The 17113-nt window shown below is 42.1% G+C and overlaps 1 protein-coding gene across 2 annotated transcripts in view; it reads right to left on the bottom strand.

Moving 5' to 3' along the window:
- The window catches only part of LOC102794111 (protein MTSS 1-like), a 77775-nt gene that overhangs the window by 54871 nt on the left and 5791 nt on the right, over positions 1 to 17113 (bottom strand). For both annotated transcript variants that reach the window (XM_087834883.1, XM_087834884.1), the window contains exons 2-3: positions 9656 to 9717; positions 7853 to 7926 (exon numbers count right to left, since the gene is read on the bottom strand). In XM_087834883.1, coding sequence (XP_087691009.1) covers positions 7853 to 7926; positions 9656 to 9717 — 136 coding nt within the window. The remainder of the gene's footprint in view (positions 1 to 7852; positions 7927 to 9655; positions 9718 to 17113) is intronic.

The following is a 17113-nucleotide window of genomic DNA, read 5'->3' as shown; positions in this document are numbered from 1 at the left end:
TGAACTTCAACCACATCTAACGCCAGCGGGATGACCTGAAAACACTTTGTGAGCTAGACCTCATCACTGAGCATCAATTCAGGACCTCACTGCTGCTCCTGTGGCTGCACGTCTCCAGGTACAACATCTGGAGGAGAGACAGCTGTTGCAACAGCTGATCTGGAGCGAGATCAGAGGTTGATCAAAGAAGCTGCGGTTGACTGATTTGTTCTCATATTGTTGTAATTGTAAAGCCAGACGATGCTGGGATTTGTGTCCTTTGGAAACTCAACATTGGGAATTTTTACCCTTCGGCTTAACCGAAACCAGCCAAACACACTGGGAACGTTCTAACCCAAACAACATCTGGCTTTTACTGCCTTTGGTGGCTCATAAGCTCCTGTAGTTTTTATAGCCGACAATTAGGTTGCCGACTGGATACGGATGCTCCGAGAGCGCGTCAGGAACGGATTTAATGCAGTCAGCAGACAATCGCTCTGAGCAGACTTCAGTCTGGAAGTAGTCTCGAGCTTTGCTGATATCGTTTTTCACATAACCAAGTAACCTTTCTAAGCAGGGAGCATTTCCATAGGCTACATGTTCCTGTGTTAAACCTGAAGTCTTTTTATCATCTCTCCGTTTCTCCTCATCTCTTCATTTTCCTTCAATTCTTTCTCTATTTTGTCTCTAATTTCATCTCCTCTCCTTCCTTCTTCCTCTCATCCTGCCCTCTCCTCCTCCTCTGTCCGATCCAGTTACCAGGTGTTTACATGCTGACAGGGCGACACAGCTAACCGAACCTTTAAGGACATCATTGTCCCTGGCAGCAGGTTGCTATGGCAACCACACCAACACACTATGAAGTAGGGAGATGGAGGTCGACAGCAGCTGCACCTCATCTCCACGGCGGTGTTAGTGTTAGAAACAATAAAGGAAACAGTTAAAATAAAGTATTATTAGTAAAGCGCTATACAAACACATTTATTATTATCACAGAAAAAGTTCTGTTACTGTAACAGCTTTTATCTTAACGTCCCTCATGTCACAAAAAGAAGTAACTCCTTATTTTTATATATGTGGTATACATGTACATGGTACAGGCTGAAGCTCATTGTGTACCTGATGTTTAGAAATGAATAAAATCATAACAATAATAATAAAAAACGATAATAACTCAATTTTGTTTTAGTGAGTGACTGATCTGTTGGCAACCTGAGGAACGTCAATATTACCACCAGACTGCAACAACACCATCAAAGCACATAAAGGTCACACTTCATTATAGTTTTTAATAATGGAAACTTTAAAGAATATAATGACTCAGCTGAAACAGCACAAATGTTGCCTACACATGTGATACTATAGGACAAAACAACCTGCAGGGACACAGTTTGTTCGTGTGCCCACAGACTGCACAAACACCTGTGGATCAAATCGCAGGTGTGTATAAAACATGGTCAAAGCTTATGGACAGAGCGTTAAACCTGCAGTGTTTTTAATGGCCAGCAGGGGGCGATTAATGCCGTTTAATCAAGTCCGACTGTAGCCCATAGATATCTATGGGAAAATGAGACTTTAGTTCACTGATTTACGAGTAAAGCAGATGTTTTCCTGGTGAGATTATGGTCTCAATCACTCGTGTCGAGTCTTCATTAACACAGCATAAAGCTCATTTTGTACAACACAATCCCATTTTGCCATCAGCACAAGAAGGAAAGCTTCAGGACTTCTGATTAAAACAAAAATTAGGACAAAAACTGAGCCCAGGTCTTTGAACCTGTGTGTACACAGCCTCTGCACACGCTGTCATTTCCATGATTCCCATTCAGTCTGTGCAACGAGCCGTGCAATGATTGCAGATAGCAGAGAACCTGTCTAGATTTCCCTCCAGGGTGTAAAAAGGAAAACCTCCTTCATGCCCACTGTTGGCTCACTAAGAGGAAACAGTGGAGCAGTTTCATTTCTCCTGAGGGACTAATCAGCTGATCTACAACAGCACATCCAAATAAATGTAAATACATGAAAATACATGAAAATCCAAATGATAGCCGAGACGACTTCTGATAAGACGACTGCAGGACGGATAAGATAAGCAGAGACGGGGGCAGTTAGAGATGCTGCTTCTGCTGCTCAGCCTGAAATCTGCAGTGATTTCCATCTCGTTGCCATGAGCAATAGCAGCAGCAGCCGGCTGGACACGACAGCCAACGGCCTCCCGCTCCGCTCCACCCCTCCACCTCTCTCCCAATCACCATCTGCCCTCTACCTCCTTCTCTCCGATTTCCCTCTACTCCCCATCATCACAGTATTTGAACTTGCTGTAATTTTCCCCAAATTACAATCCGTACTCGCCTTGTTTGAACACAGCTTCCATCTATTCCTCTAATTTCACCCCTCTTCTATCCATGTGTCTACATTAATCTAGAAATGCAGGGAATAAGGATGAAGCTGGGATTTATCGATAGGACTACGAGTTCATGTCAATAAATCGCAGCTATCAGAGCAGGATCACTGCAGCTTCCATTAAAGATTAAACCAACATGGAAGCTGTTCTTCCTGATTCTTTATAAAGCTCCTCATCACACATCATTTCATTTAGTAAGATTTAACATGATAACAATAAAATGACGCATTAACACTGGTTCTTTAGGTCCTGATGACTATTAGGCTTATAAGTTCGGCTTTAGTTCAACCACAAAACAATTTCCTTTTTTCCATGTTTTATTTTTGGACATGTCAATGAGGTTTTGAGAAAACCTGTATATGCCATGTTAAATGCATTTGTCTTTATCAGTGAGTCACATGACGCACAGAAACATGACCTCAACAATAACAACAAGTCTTAAACCTCAAATAGAGCCATTGTGTGGGTGCTAAGCTAGTTCTAACAACAAATGCTTTCATTTCATTCAACTCATGTTTAGAGATATATTTCAAAAACAAAAATAACTTAAAATGATGTATTTGATGCTACAGCCACATTGGGGAAAGCAGCGGCTGCAGACCTCTGCCTGACGTGGCCACAGAGCCTGGCTGTGATAATTATCATCACCTGTCAGAACGACATCGTGTTCTATTAATAAATAAGCGCCAAGTTATCTTAGTGAACTTCTCAAACCACAGACTCCTGCTAGAACACTCAGATCTGCCACTCAACTACTTCTGACCCAGATCTCGGCTGAAGTCTCGGGGTGACCGTGCGTTTGCTCTGTGGAATAACCTTCCTCTCGACCTCCGCGCATCTGATTCCATCGCACTGTTCAAATCACGACTAAAAACCCACTTATTCAATCTTGCCTTTCCCTCTAGTTAATATTTCTTTTATGATTTTATATCATGCACTTTTATGCTCATTTAACTTCTTGTTTGCTCGTTACCTGTTGCTTTCCTGTGTATCAGTGACAGCTACCTGCTGGCAGACTTAGCACTTGCTTTGGTCCTATTTCTATCATCCTCCTCCTATTCTCTATCTTACTTGTTAAGCACCTTGGCATATCCTTGGTTTTTAAGTGTGCTTTATAAATAAAGTTTATTATTATTATTATTATTATTATTATTATTATTATTATTATTATATATTCAGTATAAAATATATAAAACCAGCTGTGCTGAAGTCTGAGGTTGTGAGGCGTGGCTCTACAAACCTCTAACTGCCCCAACAGCTACCAATAATTCAACATGTAGCTCCAGGTGTGCGCACACACACACACACACACACACACACACACACACACACACACACACACACACGCACACACCCACACACGCGCACACACACACACACACAGGTACAGAGTGCCTGAATCATCAAGACAGTGACTGATCGTTTCCTCTGCTACTGTTGTCATTATGACAGCGAGTCGCCTCAACAGGAAGCTGGCCGGTATCCAGCGCTGAGGGCGCATACGTAAATACACACAGACACACACAGTACTGTGCAAAAGTCTTGAACCAACCTTCAAATGAGAAGTGGATTATTAGGCGCAAACGTGAAGGCAAAAACTGAGTTTGTAGAATTCTAATAACTAGGGATGGGTACCGGTATCCGGTGCCATGATGGCACCGGTTCTGACATAAACGGTAGTAACCAGACCGAAAAGCAGCGCACATTTCAGTGCTTTATTTTCCTGAGCTGTGATACACTTTAGATTCTAGCCAATCATTTTAAGTTTCTGAGGATAGTAGGCGGGTCCAGGTACGTACGTTCTTTTAGAGCAGAGCTACAGATTAAAATGCCCAAGGCGAAGCGGTCAAAGTCTGGCTGTACTTCACAGCAAAAGATGCAAACTCAGCAGCTGCAACAAGTGCTTTAAGCTGATACTGTGATGCTGTCAAAGGAGGTAACACCTCAAATCCGATGAAACACCTGGCGACGCATAGCGTTTTTTTTAAAAGCCGAAAAATGCGCCGTATTTGATAGCTTGCTGCGAGACCTCACACCGAGCACATCTACTGCGGGTGTGGTGCCTGTTATCGACCCGGAGTTAGCAACCACGTTATTACATTAATGCATGTAAGGTGAACTAGCAAACATCATCATAGCTACATGCAGCTGTCTTCTTGTTTGATGGCAGATACTCCCTTCACCCTGGACAAAAAGGCTAAAATGACCAAAGAAAAAGTGGAAAACAGTTAAACATGAGAGGTTTTTGGACAAAGTTTGTGTTTTTTCCATTGATTAAGCTGCTTCCAGCCAAGAGTGAAACCATATATGCCCCATAGCTGCAGAAAAGGCTAACATTGTTATCTTCTTACAAAAAAAACAGCTGAACATGAGAGGTTTTTGGACAAAGTTTGTTTTCTCCATTCTTTGAGCACCGTTTAAGCACCGGCACCGTTTCAAAAGTACCGGTTTGGTACCGGTATCGGATAAAACCTAAACGATACCCATCCCTACTAATAACCTTACGTACAGTACTTTAGCATTCATAATTTCATCCTGTTTTACAAAATCTCCAACACCACCAGATCAAACGCAGCCCCATCATGACACAGCCTCCACCGCAGTTTACAGACGCCCTAGACCATCATGGCCACGCCCCTCTCCTGACCTAAAGTAGTCTGGCTCACTGGAAGCAAAATATAAATAAATCGCTGGACTCCTCAGAACAACAACAATAAAGAGTCGTGCTGAACAAGAAAACTAGAAAGCATGGTGTACACACACAATCTCACAAACGTGCCCATAAAGGCCGCCTCCTCCACTTAATCAATCCAGGAAGCAACCACCATTGATGTTACAGTCCAGTGATCATGAAGACAGCAGCCTCTGATCATTTGTCAATAGCAGAAAAGTAAAAATCAATAGAAAGTGTGCAGCCGGCTTCACAAACAGCAGCACAGAATACTGGGACCTCCTGCAGTTTGTTGGCTGAGGAAGAATAAATCTGAAGCTTCAGGATGCTTTTATTTAAGTTTGCAGTCAGACTTTACATTCTGCTGACACGTCAGAGACTCCACCATCAGCACGATGAGATTAAACCAGTAAAACAAGATCAACCAAAGTGTTGAGGAACTTAATCACCAATCAGACTTTAACGAACATCTCTAGGAGTTTGATGGTCGCCCTCTGGAGCAGTTGTGTGTCAGCTGAATGCTTCCTGAGAGCAGTAATGAAGGCCGTGTGCGTGGGAGTGTTTCCACTTTCAGCTGTGATTCCTCTCCATCTTCTCTCCCTTTTTTCCTCTCATCTCTGTGCATAAAGCGGATTCATAAAGCCCCGGGAAATGTTTCGTTTCCTCTCTTTCGCTCTTCTTTAAAGCACTTTAGTGGTCTCGCAGCGGCCCACTCGCCTGCCGTGCTGGACTCTCGCTCTCGGCTCCTCTTTTAGTTGTTGCTGGACAAAAACTAAAGTAAGGGATTACTATCGCAAAAACGGTAATTAGATTACTGTTACTTTCCCGTAGGAACGCTGCGTTACTGCGTTACTAAAACCGTGATTTTTTTGCGAGAATGTCTCATGACAGTGACGTAAGCGAGTGCGACGTTCGTGGCAACAGCTGTGTGCAGATCAACAATGGATCATATATCAGTGCAGAGAGAGTATGAGCGTGCAGCGTTTAAAGCGTGGAAGTACTGACCTTACTTTGAGTTTGATTCCATAAAAAGTGACAAAAACATTAGTGTCCGTTGTGCGTGGGAAGAAAACTTCTTTTTACAGAGAAAAAAACCCCTAAACTTCCAAACAAGCACCGAGTAGCTACGACGTAATGGGAAACTCACAGAGAAACTCGCGGATTCTTCCACTGACCGCTGCACACCTGCACCAGGGTAACCCTCCGCCTACCCCACTCCTGCTTTACAGGTGAAAATAGAGCAACAGGACCGCTAGTCTTTGACTTTATTTATTTTCTGCTGTGTTTTACTTGCATCTATTTGAAAGACTGAGTGTAAACACACAAAAAATAATTATTTTATGTGCTGGAATGTGCAGAAAATAGGTTTAAATGTTAAACTAATTTCTTCCAGTCAGAGAATGTTGCATATAATTAAATGTTTGCTTGATGCATGAAGTTAAAAGATTAAAACTAATAAAACAAGTTTTAAAAAGAGACTTTTCCATTTGATTACATTTTGTATGATGATTATGCAGAAAAAGTAGAATTGGGCTGAAAGATCTATCACTTTATCACCTATTCAGGTTGTAAATCGTGTTTTTAAAAAGTAACTAAGTAACTAATTACTTTTGAAAATAAGTAATCACTAAAGTAACGGGATTACTTTTTTGGGGAAGTAATCAGTAATTAGTTACTGATTACTTTTTTCAAGTAACTTGACCAACACTGCTAAGCACAGATGCATTTCATATATAACAACAACATTTTGACTGAAAAACCAGGCTTTTCCTGTTTGATTCCTATTGGCTGACAAACAGCCAATAAATACAGTAGGATTTTATTGTCCTCTTGGAAACTTCATTTGTGTTCTTGTGGTAACTGTCAGGTAAACGCAACCGAGAAGGCATCACAGCAACAGACATTACACACACTAACAGAGTCCTCCATAACAACAGCAGCAACAATAATAAGAATCAAAGCTCGTGCAGCAGTACAAGCAACAAACACAAACACACACACGTCATATCGCCTGGATTTCTTGGACCAACATATGCTCGAAGGTGAAAGATCTCCAGGTAGGAAAGTTCACAAAGGCGGCTTTAAAACCTTCGTCCTGATGAGAGAAACTCATGTGACCATGAAAAGGTTGAAATACGTCACTCTCCACTCCATAAATAAAGCTGAGGATACAACACGCCACGGTGGGGCCTCAGTAATAATGAAAGTAGATGAGAATACAGCGTTTAATCCAACCCAAAAGGATTCTGATGGTCATGCTGTGCACCTTTAGCTGTATAACCACTGCATCAACATGTGTCTACTTGTAGCTAAATGCAAATGAAAAGTCCGGAAACAGCACGTGCACATTTAAGATTGAAATCTCCTTTTCATTACAACAAATACAACACGTAATATGATAGTAAGCATGAATCCCATCACTTTTGGTTGGTCCAGATGACCGTACATATAAAACAGCATCCACTGCACTCGTCTCTCTTTTATATGCAACAAGCCAAAGCTGCTGCTGTCAGTGCTTCTACAAGCACACATGTTTCCTGCAGGTTATATCTGCACTGTGCACGTGTTCTCTAACATTATGGTTTGATTAAAGGCCCCAAAGAGCGCCACAATGATCAATGTCAGAGAACAAATAGCTAATGGATACGGTAAGAAATACGACAAGTACTCTTACCGACATCTTTACTACGATAACCAGCAGCTGCACCTGCCACCACACACTTAAGACTCTTTAAGTACTATCCTCCTGACAGCGTGCTACCAAGACCAGGAACTGCTGGACCTCGTCCCCATCTTACCTCGGCTGTTATTTGCCAGGTCGGCCACCTTCTGAAAGGCATCCAGGAAGGCTGCTACAGCGACAACCGTCGTCCTGGAAAACACAAAACAGGAAGTAGAAACACAGAAAACAACGTTTCTATTCATTATTTCTTTCTTGCTGGCTTTTTAATTTTTTATTGGAAAAAAATTATGTTAAACACATTTGATGTTTTTAATGCATGTTTATCATGTCATCACTCAGCTGATCTGTAGCAACAAAGCTCCCCGTCGCTCTGAATTCAAATCAGGCGGCGCACTTTGAACTCGAGTAATCAGTCTTAAAATGCGACATACGCTCTGACTCATCATCAGGGAGAGAAACTATTTCAAATGTGCAAATTCATAATTCTGGACCTTTGAAACAGAGACAATCCCCCCACAGATGCAGGGTGAGGAAGAGGACGAAGGATCGAGTCATTAGCAATCAGCTTTGACCTCTGATGACCTCTGTCCCAGGACAGAATCTCTGGAGGCTCAGTGCTGATCCATCTCGCTGATAATGACTTTATGGTGGCATCATTAATCTCTGCCAGCCACAGAAGGTTAATTGAGTTGTTTGTGTGTGTGTGTGTGTGTGTGTGTGTGTGTGTGTGTGTGTGTGTGTGTGTGTGGGCAGTCATTGCTGGTTGGTTAATGGCTGAAAAGTGTAAACATGTACGTGTGGAGGCTTTGTCAAGGCTCAAGTGTGTGGTTTTTGTGGCAACCTTCAACCGTGTGTGTGTGTGTGTGTGTGTGTGTGAGGACGTCAGGGATGAGGTGACAGGAGAGGTGAGCCTGACATTTAGACACCTAATGAAGCAGACTGATTGGATGTTCATGAGCTCAGGTTGTGCACACTCTCAGGATGTGAGCACGCTTCCTTTCATCTTAAGGTTAAAACATCAATGAAAATGATTCTATGTATAAATAATCAATATAAAACAGCTCAATGAGGCTACAGCATTTCTGAAACTAAATAACCTTCTTCATAAACCAATGAGAAGCCACAGTTTGGTGCTACTGGAGCGATTCTGAGGAAGTTCGTGTAAATGCTCTCAGAGCAACGTCTGCACTGAACACAATCGCTGTTTTCAGGAAGCTGATCAAACGTCGAACAGATAAGATAGTGACACATTCATCAGATCTCTGCACTCTGTTCCAGTCATGAAAGTCACGCAGTGTCGGTGACACTTAAGGTTTACATTTACACTCATAACTCTCTACATGCATAGAGACTTATTGCAGATAGATTTGCAAATGACTTCACAGATTTACAAATCCAACGACAGTCGACAGCTTTCTGCAGACAGAAACGTGCACGCAGCTTGTCACAACACTACACGTCATCTACTAAAAACCTCTTACCCAGCATTTCCAAATATTCTTGTACATTTATTGCATGATTGCATGAATTGAGACTTGCACGTTTTGCAGGATTTCCTGCTTTATCTTTTACTTTTCGTCTCTGGTGCATCTTTTGTATATTTGTGTTTTCTTCACTTGTTTGCTTGCGTGTTACTTTCAGTTCTTTGATGCTGTCGTTACAGGAGCCTGGCTGCAGAAAACCCTTCAATCTCCTGTTGTGTGTCACCCCGTCTCCTGTTATTGCTGGCTCCTGTCTGATCTGCGTCTCTGACTTCTAGGTGCCGTCTCTGATGACAGACTCGGGGCGTCTGAAGATGTGGGCGGGGCTTCTCGCTGCGCTCAACCTCTCGCTCTTCTTTTCCCCTCAAGTCATTTTTAAACCCTTTATTTGGTCTTTTGTAAATAAACACGTTATGACATGTAATAAGCATTTTTACCTTAGCTGTGACTGTAGTTTGCTGGCCTTGCTGATGAAGTCATCCCAGACGGGGTAACTGCCCTGAAGGAAAAAGAAAGAAAATTATGAGGAAAATATCAAATAATCTGCAGTTTTATAGCAGTGAGAGCAAAAAATGTGGGGAAGATTTTTTGTCTTACATTTTGCAGCTTTAATTTAAAAAAATGAAGCTTTGACAAAAGAAACACATTCAATTAAGACCAATCAGCACTTATTAACCCTTTAAGACCTACCATAGAACCAAGTCCATCAGAGCTTATATTATATGTTTACATGCTGTGGAGCCATTTTTGGGAGCATTTCAAGTTGCTATACATCAATACAACCATTATAGCCCAGATTTTAATAATATGTCTGCATTAAGTGCATAGTACTTACATAAATTGCAAAAAAGTGCAATAAACTACAAAAAAATTGAAAATCGTTTTTGTTTTTTTAACATATATTTCTAGTTAGAGAAATTTAAGAGGCTTATCCCTCAAAACTGTAAATACAAAAAAGTTGCACAAAATAGTTTCCCACCACAGGAAATTTATTTTGAGTGTCTTCATAGTTTTATTTTTGAAATACACCAATTTTTATATACTGCAGGAAAAACGAAAATAAATATTATAATGCAAATTTGCAAAAAAGCAGCATATGCATCAAAATAAACTATTTCCAGCAGTGCAATATGAGTCCTAAGCATCCCAGAAACCACACAGAAAGTCATAAAGTCAAAGACAACTTTTAAAAACACCAGTATAGGCTCATGAGGCCCTGATGGTAAAAAACTACATTTCCACAAAATGACGTCACTTCCGGTTTTGGGCAGGTCATGGCGGACATGCGAAAGTTCGCGCTGATGGACGTAGGAAGTGTTATGAACTGCTGATCGGATCAGCAAAGCGTGTTTCTGGAATATTATGTTTTTGTTGCTACAAGTGCTTTTTATGCAGTTTTTGCAAAACTATATGTGGAAGGAAACTGTGACCGAGGACAAGCTGATGGCATAAGATTTAAGTACAACTCCTCCGGTTTCATATGCAAAAAAAATTATTGCGCTAGCTCACGTGGTTGCAGAGCTACCAGGATTTAAAAATAGTTAAGTTAACTGGAGCGTGTCCGCTCTGACAGCAGTGTTATGAACCCAGTGTATCAGGTCAGTGTGTCAATAGAAATGATGGGGATGAGATTAATGAGAGCTCTATTGCACACATACTCATTATCATACAGTTGTTCTTCACCCAAAGGTCCCACAGTCTGGGTTATCTGTTAAATATAAATATATAGACAACTCAACCAACCAAACTCTAAACCCACGCACGCCTCTTCAGGCTCCAAACACATAAATCCTGAGAATCAGACACAGCAGTTAACAAACAGACAACAAGGAGACAGATCAATACGACCGATCCATATCTCCCTCCAACCACCCACCCATCTAGGAGGAGGCCAAACAAGCGCCCCCAGGCATGCAAATACAGTAGGTCTGCTGCCTGGGTGTAGCAGGACTGAGAAAGTAGGCCGCATGGAGGGAAACGCCGAGCCGCCGCAGCCAACCACAGCGAGACAAACCAGGCTGTGCTTCTAATGTCAGCAGGAGTCTCCTGATGCCTTCAGGACGGGTGGAGCTTCTTTCTTTTTAAACTGCAGCGACAGATCTGAGCCGTCTCATAGGGTTTGGTTGTCTAGACAGAATACTGTCGCCAAATTTCAAAACCCTACTGATATATTATGTTGTGACGCTTTATCGTTGCATAGCGCTTTATTAGTATCACAAATGTAGCAAAATATACAAGAAAGGTATGCACACACCTTCAGCCACTAAGCTTTTATCCCAGACTTCATTAAAATGTCGGGCGAAGGATCCCGAATGATCTCCACAGGGGAACACTGCAGTCCAAAATACAGCAAAACTACCAACAATGTAAACTCGATTCTCATTTTTTGAATTTCATTTTATAGATTTTAGATTTGGCTCAATGGTTCATGTGTCTCGTGTTTTTACAGACTGCTTCTATCTGAACTCCATCATTAGGAACGCTTACTTCTGCACAGGAAGTGGTCAGAATGAGCCAGAACGTCCAATAGCTCACTAAACGAATGCACAGGAGCCGTACATAAAGACGGTGAACGTTTCCACCCTGTGATGCTGTAGAGAGCCGGCACGCCTCCACCTCTCGGCTGCACTTTGTAGGCGTTGCCCCCCCTCCCCTCCTTTTTTCGCTCCCACTGCTCTTCTCACGGTGCAGCTGAGCTGGGTGTGTTCAGCCTTCCTCTGATTGTGAGAGAGATGCCGAGCGTCATTGCCTGGATTACGTTACCATGGCAACCCTGCTGGCGGAGCACCGGTGGCTGCAGAGGGGCTTCACACAGAGAAGGATGTGTGTGAGGAGGGGAGGATCACATGTGCATGCATCCTCACCCAGTTTCTGTGTCACATGTTTGTTTTCTTTGTTTCCTTTCATCCATATTCAACACCTGCATATTTCCTCCCCACCACACACATTTATCATATGCACTGTCATGTCCTCTTCCAGCTCTTTCCTACTCATTCATCCTTTCCTCTCTCTAACGCTGTGCACGCACACACGCCCACACCTCATTGCATTCTCTCTTTCTCCCACTTGGACACACAGGCGAGGCCAGGGTCGCTGCATCCATCAGTCACTGACGACATAAATTGTCACCGTGGCAACAACCAAAGGTGGCGGCAGCACGCTGGTCCTTCAGGAATCCATCCCTCTGTTTTTTTGTATGGCTCTGTGAACACCTGCAAGAGCTTCAAACCATAAAATCCTTGCTTGAGTCTTTCTGCTGCTTTAATGTTTCTGTGTAAGGACTGCCACCTCGTCCACAGAGATCACTCAATTTAATTTCTTTATGCTGAAAGCTAGATAAACATAGATCCGCCCAACAGACCTATTAAACTGTGCGCGCTTATTGGCTAAAGCAGCGGTCTGCAACCTTTTTTGCGCCACGGACCGGTTTATGCCCAACAATATTTTCATCTACCGGCCTTTAAGGTGTCGCGGATAAATACAACAAAATAAAACTAGTACCGGTACCGAAAAAAAGAAGATTCATTCATAACACACGTGAAAAGACCCAGGAAAACCAAGTTAACGATAAAAACGATAACAAAATAACGCTGAAAACCGATAAAAATCCTGAAAACCAGACATTTCACACCTGAGCCTCAACTTTTGCGGCCTGGTACCGGTCCGAGGCCCGGGGGTTGGGGACTGCTGGGCTAAAGACTTAAATTTCAAGCTATTAGCTACTGAGAATAAGCTGGTTTTTCCCCAGTTCTGAATCTATGTTTCTTCAAAAACAGGTGGAATTAATGCTCATCAGCCTGATGTCTGAGGTCATAAATCAAGTGAGAGCTCAGTTAATTTATCCATAGATGTCTACGCAACAACTCCCAGATATATTTCTGTATCTGGGAGCTGTCCTAAACCGGCTATTACAAAAAATAAAGAATAAAAAATAAATGTAAAAAAAATGGAGGTTTAAGGTGTTTATGTCAAATTGGAAGTTATGTCCATCCTTCACATACAGACTGCACAAAATGTTAATCGCAACTTTAATTCAGTCTCTGCAACACGCTGCAGATGAATGAGTTCTTTCTGCAAAATTACCTCAGACATGTTTCTCTGCATTTATATCATTTTATACAGGCACAAACTGGACAACCAACCAATCTTCCACAGCATGTCTTTATCCTGTCTTCCTTCTCTCACCCCAACCAATCACAGCAGATGGCCCCGCCCCTCCCTGAGCCTGGTTCTGCCGGAGGTTTCTTCCTGTTAAAAGGGAGTTTTTCCTTCCCACTGTCGCCAAAGTGCTTGTTCATAGGGGGTCATATGATTGTTGGGTTCTTCTCTGAATGTATTATTTTCGGGTCTACCTTACAATATAAAGCGCCTTGAGGAGACTCTTGTTATGATTTGGTGCTGTATGAATAAAACTGAATTGAATACTGTATGGTGGATATGTCAGCTCTAATTTCCTTTGTTAACGTTACGCTGGCAGGTGGTAGCAGATTTGCATCTGCACACAGTATATGTGCCGCACTGATTCGATTTTCTTCAAGTCTCCAAAAAATACAAAAGCAAATGAGCGTCTTTCATTTCTGTGTTGCAGGATAAGCACAAAGCGTGCTGCTACTGCTGTTTATATGTTTTTACTATGCTGATTTTCAGTAGTAGCACCTACATTTAATTAAATCAGATGTGTTTCATCAATCTTGGATTTCACACTTAAAATTTCAAAATGTGTTTTCAGATAAAATAAAAAAAAAAAAATTATTTAGAGCCGCAGAGCTTCAGAACAAAGAGCACAAAAAAAGAGTTCACTCCCCACGAGTCAATGTCAGCACCACTACAATAAAACAAAGTGACCCATTTGGCCAGAGAACCAAAGTCAATGCGGCAGCTTTGTCCGTGATGTTTCCATGACAATCCTGACTCACAGACCAGTTTAACCAGCAGCCCGCTGCAAAAAGAGACCAGGCTTATTATAGGTCTGAGGTGATTAAGGCTTCAGTTCAAGACAAATGGCAATTAGCATCAAGCGAATGTGCTCATGTCCATTACTTACACTCAAAGCCTTGTTGTTTAGTAGCAAGAAACACTTTACACAGTGATGTCATCACAACATTAATGTTCAGTCTTAGTTTATCTGAGGTTGTTGGGTGGAGAGAGAGTTGTGTCTACTTGCTAATGTGTGCGTTTGTGTATGCGAACAACTGTCTTAAAGGTTTTACTTCTTAACGTTTATATAACTGAGTAATCAGCCCAATGAATTCCAACTCCATCGCCCTGGTCTGCAGCGGGTCCAACCTCCGTGATCACGGGACAGAAGCACAAGAATTGGATCCTCACCTGCTGCTGCCTCATATATCTTTGGTGAACAAATATGCACACATGCACACCAAACTTGGGGTGACTCTAGCTCAGGAATGGGTCGTCTACCAACTGGAAAGTCAACGGATTAATCCCAGATTCCTCAAGTCCGCATGCTGAAATACCCTCAGGAAAGATACTAAAGCTCAGGTTGCTCCTAATGAATTGCTTGGAGAGTGAATGTTAGAAATCATGTTAGATCGAAGCACTGAATGAATGTGTGTGTGACTGGGTGAGCGCTCGGCTGAGTAGGAAAGTGCCATGCAGGTACCAAACCAAACGACCAACCACCTCTGTTTCAACCCGATTAAAGGTCACTGATGTGGGAACCACAGGGGGTGGGCAGCCTGCACAGGTCACCAGGTCGCTGACTTCTTCTATAACATACAATGCCAAAATGAATCGACCATTTTCCACCTGATAAAACCGACTCTCCTTGAGGTCTGTTTTTTTGTCCCGCTCTGGATCGGCTCCGTCTGATTAAGTCTGGGAGGATTAATCATGACATTATGCATATATATAATATTCCTGAATATTTACATTTATAGATGTAGGTGTGGGTACGGATGTAAGCATGCATGTTTATATCTACAGTATATAGGAGGATTATTTCACCCACATATCCCTAATATGTCCCCACCCAGTGGTCTAATGGTCCCAGTTTGTTTCTTTATGTGCCCGTCTTGTTTAATTGCTGCCCTGAGGTAAATGCTGTAAAACATGTTAGCAGCAACTTCAAAATAAGATTGAGGGGAAACTGATGAGTTGATAATGGCCTTGCACTCTCATTAATGTCTGACATCCTTTTTAAAGAATGTCCTGGATTGACTCACATCCATTTATTAAAAAGACATGCAGGAGGAAACTCCTGGAGTCTTCTCCTGCCCTTTGAGCTGCTCCTGTGGGCTTGGATCTGCATTATCCTGTTTGGGAAGCTCACTGCTGTCAGGGATTTAAAGCCATCAGCTAACCTAACATGATATACTTCGATCTAGTAGCTTAATCAGTAAAAACCACTTTGGTTTCTTGTGTTTTATACAACTGTACTCGTATTTAAGATTCTTCAGACAAACAAGATTTAACCATCTTCATTTTATTAGTATTGCTTTGGTTTATGTGAACATAGAGTTGATCAGTTTTATTTAGAAAGGATGATATTCATCTGACATCCAATGTAAATAAATTGTTTGGCATTAAAAAGTGGAAAATGGTCACAAAACTCTGGAGCTCCGCGTACTTTCTGACTTCCTTTACTTTTCATTCAGGCTGCACGACTGAGTCTGTCCTCTACCCACATATTAAAAACAACCCATCATTTCCAGCAAACAACCACAGACGGGCTCAGCGAGTGTATACAAAGCAAATAATGGAGCATATTCATTACACAGACAAAGAACCTGCTGCATTTTAAATCACATACTTCCTCAATACTCGCTGCTTTGAGCATAGAAGCACGTTCATGCGTTCACGTTCATGCGTTCACGTTCACCCTCAATAGCTGCCTCATTGGAAGCAAAATGTAGGAAAAGGATTACAAGCTTATTTCCAACCAGCAGAAGTTATGTTGCCACAGCTGATGGAAACACTACATTAGGTCTGTGATGTATCACAATATGCATGAAAATACTGGTAATTTTTTTTACATGATATAAAAATGTCATAAGGTAAGATCAATGCTATACAATGAGACAATCCTGGGCATGTCTGAGAGTAAGAGCAGTTTAGTATCTACGTCAACAACCTCCAAAAGGCACAGTGCACATCCCACAACGCTTGATTCACACACTACAGAAGTACAACAACAAAGCATTCAAACAGAAGTTTGGGACATTTATGTCTGCTAGATGCTAACTAGGGATGGGTATCGTTTAGGTTTTATCCGATATTGGTGCCAAACCGGTACTTTTGAAACGGTGCCGGTGCTTAAACGGTGCTCGAACCGGTGCTTAAAGAATGGAGAACACACACTTTGTCCAAAAACCTCTCATGTTTAGCTTTTTTTTTTGTAAAAAGATAACAATGTTAGCCTTTTCTGCAGCTATGGGGCATATATGGTATCACTCTTGGCTGGAAGCAGCTTAATCAATGGAAAAAACACAAACTTTGTCCAAAAACCTCTCATGTTTAACTGTTTTCCACTTTTTCTTTGGTCATTTTAGCCTTTTTGTCCAGGGTGAAGGGAGTATCTGCCATCAAACAAGAAGACAGCCGCATGTAGCTATGATGGTGTTTGCTAGTTCACCTTACATGCATTAATGTAATAACGTGGTTAGCCTACTCAACGTAAATTACACACGAACAACATTAAGCTACTCATGCAGAGAAGAACGGCTGCTGCTGCATCATCATCCTCATCATTTCTGCTACACTGGCAGGGCTAGGGGCCAGGACTCTCCTCTTCGGGTTTTTGGGGGATGTTGCTAACTCCGGGTCCGATAACAGGCACCACACCCGCAGTAGATGTGCTCGGTGTGAGGTCTCGCAGCAAGCTATCAAATACGGCGCACTTCTCGGCTTTTAAAAAAAGCGCTATGCGTCGCCAGGTG

This window comes from Neolamprologus brichardi, chromosome 22 (genome assembly GCF_056152115.1).
Source record: "Neolamprologus brichardi isolate AB-2024 chromosome 22, ASM5615211v1, whole genome shotgun sequence".
NCBI classification, from domain to species: domain Eukaryota; kingdom Metazoa; phylum Chordata; class Actinopteri; order Cichliformes; family Cichlidae; genus Neolamprologus; species Neolamprologus brichardi.
The sequence above is the reverse complement of the archived record's forward strand: the minus strand, read 5'-3'. Positions and strand labels throughout refer to the sequence as shown.